The 7,418-nt window shown below is 30.2% G+C and overlaps 1 protein-coding gene across 1 annotated transcript; it reads left to right on the top strand.

The window, feature by feature from the left end:
* Positions 1-458: 458 nt before the first annotated feature.
* Positions 459-1,830, top strand: LOC133817061 (large ribosomal subunit protein eL27). The gene is made up of 2 exons (XM_062249447.1): positions 459-614; positions 1,200-1,830. The coding sequence occupies exon 2, from the start codon at positions 1,224-1,226 to the stop codon at positions 1,629-1,631; it is 408 nt and encodes a 135-aa protein (XP_062105431.1). The 5' UTR covers positions 459-614; positions 1,200-1,223; the 3' UTR covers positions 1,632-1,830.
* Positions 1,831-7,418: the final 5,588 nt, after the last annotated feature.

The raw sequence follows: 7,418 nt of genomic DNA, 5'->3' as shown, positions 1-7,418 counted from the left end.
TTAAGTGTTATCTGCAGGGTTAATAATTTAATTGGGAATAGGGAATATTATTCATCATTGTTGATAGATTGATTGTTGAAGGTGAAGAGTAATTCTTGACTATTTCTTTAATATAGTTATATCCTTAGTTATTCAATCGTTGATATTTATTTCAGTTTATGTTTTCAGCCATTAAAACTAAAACCCTTTTTTAATTTCAGTCTAATATTATTTTGAATAATAATTTGATCATAGTTCTTGTGGGTTCGACCATTATTTACCACTATACTGAAGTAATTGGAGTAAATAAAAAATAATATATATATTTAAATTTGATACGACGACACGCATCAAGTACCTAATTATATTTTATGTCATTATTATTTAACTATTTTATGTCATTTTGCCACCAAAATTTGGCAGTAAGATAGTTTTATTGGACAAAATCTTTAATTTATCCGATTTTAATAATATATAAAATATATATTTTTAGAACAATAGAAACCCTAGAGTAAGCAAAGCCCTTAAATCACTCTTCTCTCGTTGCTTCCCTTGTCCACACAGCCGCTCTCTCTTTCTCGCATATCATCTCATCTCTCATTCTCAATCTCCCTCACTCCGCCTCCGGTCTCTAGGTGAGTTTTTTCTTCTCTTTGTTATGATTTTCTTTTTCTGTTTCGATAGTGTGTTCATTTTTGTACAAATCTGAGTTTGATTTGTTTTTTTTTTCTTATGCTTAATGGGTATGAGATTGGGGGTTTTTATGTTGTAATTTTATCTCTATTGTTTTAGTTTCAAGATTATTTCTGTTTTGTGCGTAATTTTTTAACAAAAATATGGATTCTTATGCATAGTTGGACCTCTGCGTTCAGTTTCATTTTTTCTAAGAATTCAGATCTGAATAGTTTTATTTCGTGTGATTTTTTGCTGAATAATGACTTTTTTTTTTAATCTTTAACTTATTCAGTCACTGATCATAAAAATAAAATACATATTCTATTTGTTTACATTGTGCATATAAACTGGAACAATGATTTCTAAATAGTGATTTTTGCTTATGGACTGAATATGTACTGGAATCTGGATTATGCTTTTCTTTTTGTTAGTTTGGTTCAATGGACTGGACCTGTAACTATGAGTTTATTAGTTTTGGACACTCAATGGATTGGATTGGATTGTAAGTTGTAACTATGGTATATGGATTTATTATTATAATTTAGGCCTAAAGTGAGAGACTTGCGAAAATGGTGAAGTTCTTGAAGCAGAACAAGGCCGTAATTGTCCTACAAGGCCGTTACGCCGGACGTAAGGCGGTCATTGTTCGGAACTTCGATGATGGTACCCGTGATCGCGCATATGGCCACTGTTTGGTTGCCGGGATCAACAAGTACCCCAGCAAGGTTATCCGCAAGGACTCCGCCAAGAAGACGGCCAAGAAGTCTCGAGTTAAGGCCTTTGTGAAGCTTGTTAACTACCAGCACCTGATGCCTACTCGCTACACCCTCGATGTTGATCTCAAGGATGTTGTCAATGTTGATGTTCTCCAGTCCAAGGACAAGAAGGTCACAGCATTGAAGGAGACCAAGAAGCGTTTCGAGGAGAGGTTCAAGACCGGAAAGAACAGATGGTTCTTCACCAAGCTCAGGTTTTGAGTCAGTGCCACACCAAATGCTTTACATTTTGGGTATTTTTCAGAAAAATGTTTCTGGTTTTTGTTTCCTGCTTTTATGGATATTTTTGAGTTATTTTTTTTATCTATCTTGAACTGATTTAGGTTTAAAAACTAAAAGGTTTTGTCTTTTGTTGTTTGTCTTGGCAGTTGAAACTAGAAAGATAGCGATGTTTGTTCTATTGCTTCTTTTTTTTTGTAGAAATAACTTAGTTGTTGTTGTTGTTTTCTTTCTCTTTTACTGAATCTAATTTTTTTACATTGGCCATGACCTTGACCTGGTTTATATTGGAGAAAGGTACAAATAATTGCAGAGAAAAAAAAATCATGGTAGTAACTCAACTCATTTTTTTTGGCAGCAATGAATACTTAGAAAATAATTACATTGTAAGTAAAATAAAGAAATTATTTTAGTAATACAAGTTTTTCATCCACACTCTAAGAACCATGAATAGAGTAACAATGGATTTAGAAAACTTTGGAAAAATTTGATAACAAACTTGCAATAACTCAACTCATATCTTTAATTGTTTCATTTTTTTTCTTCTATCATATATTGATTGATTGATGTTAGGATATTGAACTATATATATTTGTTTCCTATCATTTTTAGGAGAAAAAACTGCATAATTATGTGTGTAAGTAAACTGTAATGTATATTGAACCCCCTTGTAGTTAAAGAGTGTGATCAAATGTATAAATGAAAAAAAAAATGTGATGAGTGTTCTGGATTGTACATGTATTATATATTTATATTAAATTGATAATGACATGCCTTGGTGAATATTGACAAGTCACAAGTTCTTTATCCAAATATATATATATATTAGTGTTTACAATGCACATATATTATTGATCTTATATGGCCATACTAGTCTAAATATATTTAAAACACGTATCCTCTCCTTGTTCTATTTCTATAAATGTACAGAATGAGCTAGTCATCCAGAAAAAAAAATGTCATTACATAGCCATGGAAATTTGGCTGAAGCTTGAGCGACCATTTCATGAGGAAACAAACCTAACTCACCTTCCACTTAAATTTCCTTTTCCTTATAAAACTATCAGATCAACAATTTGGCTTCACGTAGATGCAAAATCCAAAACCCTAATGTGGAACCCTCACCATCGGAGGATCTCGAAGATTAGGAACCATCATCGACACTTGTTGGGTTTGATCGCCCACATCCCCTGCTCCGTGGTCCCGTTCAGGTCGGTACACATTTGCATGAGGATGTATTGGTCATCTTGTTTCATTATTGCATTGTGAGACCTTAGAGTTTGGACGAACACACAAAGCTTGTGAGTCATAGATTATCGACCATTGCGTGCCTGAGGATTGGGTGCCTCAAGCAAGTGTAAGCGGCTGTGATGGTGGACTATGGCTGGAATTAGGGCTTCGGATTTGAAGGAGAGGGAGCAATGTGAAGAGCGAGCGAGAGATGAAGGGTTGTTTGGCGGTGGCAAAGGAGAAGTGTTATGGTATGGCAAAAGGTTTGAATGCGAAGCAGGTTTAGAAGTTGGTTTGCTTGATAACTATGGGGGATAAGAGTAAGTGGCTTAGTTTGATTGGATTCAATCAATTGGTTTCTCATCGAGGATTCGGGACAAGGTATCATTGGTTCTTGTAGTGATATTGATTGCATTTTGGGTGGAATAAGTATCGCAGTAGAGGATTTTACTATGAAAAATTGAGCTTATGGTTTATCGATTTTGAAAGGAAATGCATGAGAGAGCAATGTTTCACAAAATTAAAAGCATCTGTGCCATTGCTGTGTAATCCTTGATGATGACAATTTGACTTGCTGAGATATTGTTAAGCAACTTTCGTAGCATGTCCTTGCTTTATAGATATAAAATCATTCCACTAAAGTTGTCAATCTGTGAATTCAAATGATAGTTGACCACTATGTTTGTTTACCACTGAACACACATTGCTGTGAACAGTAGACACAAAACAACCAATATATGTTTCTCATTATCCATATATTGGATGAACAAATCAAAACATTCATGCTAATTAATACCAAAGAATAACCTAAAGTAACAATTAATCCAGAACAATAATGCAGATTAATGCAAAATCTTCCCATCTTCAACCCAAAAAGAACACAAGACACAGATCATATCCCAAGTCCAGCGTATCTATCTTCATAGCATCAACTAGTTGAGGTGTAATAAGTAGCAAAGCTCCAAAGTCTTGATGAACATCTATTTAGAACTCCTTTAGCCAATTAAATAATCTTAGATGAATGTCTCAAAGATAACCAATAATTTTAAATCCACTTTTGTGCATTTTTATATTTCATTATCACATTTATCATAAACAGTGATGAAGAACCTTATCTTTTCTTTTCTAACTTTATTTTCTTAGTTATTCTTTACTATGATTATCGTTAGAGTATCTCCAACCTATACCTTCTTTCTTTTATTTTAAAAACAAGAAAAATGAAAATTCTCACTCCTATCAAGCTATAATTTTATCTTTATTACGAAGATAACACTATGCACCTTCAATATTGAAGGCAATACTATTCATGTGAAGACAAAAAAATCCTACCGAAAATACCCTTAATAATTCTATTTAAATACATTTATATCCTTATATATATTATATGTTTTAATTATTTATTTTTATAATTTTATTTTATTTTAAGATTTATATTATACTAATAAATTAAATAAATAGAAGTATACATAACATGAATAAATAACAAAAATTAAAAACCAATAACTTATCAAATTTAAAATACAAAATTAAATTAAATATAATTAAACAACAACAACAACAATTTTTTTTAATAAAAAAAACAATAACAACAAAATAGTTCTACTACTTAAAATAGTTAGATCCTCCAATATCATTAAAATAATGACTCATACTGTTATACCCAGATTTCGAGCCATAGTAAATATGACCTCGAAAGCTGAGTTCGCAACAAATGGTCTCGTGAGGATTAGAGTGATCTAGGATTGTAAGTTGAGCCTGCAAGGTGTGATGTATGATCTCGAATGCGGTGATCTCGAAATGACCTCGATCTCGAAAGGTAGCTCTGAGAACACCTTCATCTTCAGGAACTTCAGAGCATGGTTCTTGAGCTCGATATCCCATCTCGAAAGAAACGTTAGCTCGAGAGATGTCAGTGGCTCGCACAATGACATGAGACCAGAAATGCTGGAGCCTTGAAGATACGCTATGACCACCTTGAATATCTACAAGTATTATAACTATGAGATGTAGCCCTCATTAATTGATGTAAATCCCCAAGAATTGTGGGATATTATTTAGTCAGTTATGCGTTCCCTGGTCATCGGGGACGTTTCCTTTTTTATCTGATTATTGGCATTTAAAGCCATTTATTTTTATTCACAAAAGAGTAACTACCCAATATATGTGGGATAGTATTCGGCAACCTTCTCTATAAATAGAGAGGTCATGCATCATTGTAAAGGACCGGAGTTCTGATCCTTGAGAGAAAACTCTGTAGAATTCATGCTAAAGAATTGTTCAGAGATAATCTTGAGGTTAATAACAGTGACTCGTGGACTAGGCAGATTTAACTGCTGAACCACGTAAAAAACCGTGTGTTTGATTCGTTTGTTTCTTTTGGCCATTGTATTTAATTGTTTACGTGCTCTCTTCTTTTATCTGTTGACGAAAAACGGCGTCAACACATACTATTAGTGATGCTTGGTACTTCACACTTTGAGATGCACTAATTGATTATTTGTACGACGAATATGCTAATTTACAAAATTAGTGTATAATTATTATTGTACTTCTCGCCTTTTTTAATTTAGATGCAATGTTTATTTTTCATAATGTAGCAATTTAAGTTAAGTCCATTAATATTTTTTTAGTGTTAAAATTATTATTACTTAATTATATATGTTAATATTAATGTATAAAACTAATATTTATTAATTAGTTAAATTATTTATTAATGATTAAAAAGAATTTTTTTTGTTTTTATTTTTTGAAGTAAAATATAAAATAGTGATTGGAGATGAAATAATAATTTAAAGTGAAAAATGTGAAAAATTAAAAATAAAAACTATTTTAAATGAAGTTATGATTGGAGATGTCTTTATGCTCTATGCAGCATGGACAACTCCACGAGGGAATTTCATTCCTACAAGTACAAACTCTAAACAATAGATTTGAGATATCTAATAAGTTAAAAATATTCAAAAGATATTGCAAATGAAAGTTTTGATGAATTCCAAATAAAAATAGTTACGTTTACAACAATATATTTTAATTTTGTTTTTAGTACTGTAAATTATTTCAAATTTTATGAAAATTTGTCAATGTTTTAAATAATTAATATACAAGGTCATAAAAAAAAGTTACACCGAAAACTACTCATGAATCGAGAACACAAAAAAAGTGCATCAGTGCCCTCTTTTTATGCCCTTACCACACAAAAACCCTAATAATATATATCACATTTTATTAAAAGAAAAAAGTTTTTGGCATATTAATTTTCTTGAGATGATTATATCTGTGATGGCTGGGAACGTACTTCACCTGATAACGTACTTCACCATATATTTGAAATAAATTATGGTTAAATATTTGCCCTACCAAATCTTTAACTGTATTAATAAAAAATAAATTACATTTTATTTGAGATTTTTAATAGAGTATACAAAAATATAGTTTTTTTTAAAAAAAAGTTAATCTATGACTTTTTTTTAAGAATTTTCACTTTTAGGAGTTTATTTTCTAATATATTTTTTTTATAAAAGTTGGTTTATGTCATAATTTTACTCTTAATTAAGTTTTATTAATTTGGAAGGGTATGTTTGTAATTTGATTATTATGAAAAGAAACATCAAATTTTAAGGAAAAATAGAAAGAACACTTCATTAAAAAATGAAAAAGAAGTAACTATGATTTTAGTAACATAGGTAACCAATTATCATAAAGAACCCAGAAATATACACACACATCAGAACGTGAAGTTAATCAATTATCCTTAGAAATATACACACAAAGAACATGAATGTAACCAGCTATCCCCAGAAATATACACACAAAGAACGAGAAGGTAACCAGTTACCACAGATCTAAAGATAGAAAAAAAAATCAGATCCACCCCCTTTCCCTTCTCTCCCATCTTCTTCATATAATTTATTTTCTAGATTTGAATGTTACAATTAGGGTAACTGGTTGCCCATTCACGCTTTCATATTTTTATTAGTTTTCTTTCCAAATTTTGGTGTTCCTATAAGGTTTACAGTAAAAAAAATACTGAAAAAATTAATTTGATTTTTTTTACATATAGTGGAAAAAACTATAAAAAAAAAATTACAATAAAAATTGTAAAATAATTATGTAATGTTAAAATATGTGTGAAAAAAATGGAATGAGTACGAAAAATGAAGAAAAAAGAAGGAAAAAAACTTAGAAAATAAAACTAAAAAAATATGAAAAAAAAACAAAAGAAATGATAATGAAGGAAAAAAATAGATAAATGAATAAAAATGAAAAGAAGAATAAGAATAAGAAAAAAATGGAAAAATAGAAAGAAAGAAAAATATGAATGAAAATTTTGAAAAAAAATTGAAAAATGGAAGAAGAAAAAAAGAAAAAAGTTCATGTGTGTGAAAAAAGAAAAAAAATAGAAGGAGAAATAATAAATTCAAAAATGAAGAAAAAATAGAAGGAAAAAAAAAAGGAAGAAAAAAAAGAAAGAAAGAAAACTGAAAAAAATATGGAAAAAAAACAAATGAAACAAAAATAGATTAATGAATAAAAATGAAA

This window comes from Humulus lupulus, chromosome 2, assembly GCF_963169125.1.
Source record: "Humulus lupulus chromosome 2, drHumLupu1.1, whole genome shotgun sequence".
In the NCBI taxonomy this organism is placed as follows: Eukaryota; Viridiplantae; Streptophyta; class Magnoliopsida; order Rosales; family Cannabaceae; genus Humulus; species Humulus lupulus.
Note: the sequence above shows the minus strand (reverse complement) of the source record. Positions and strands in the feature narration are given on the sequence as shown.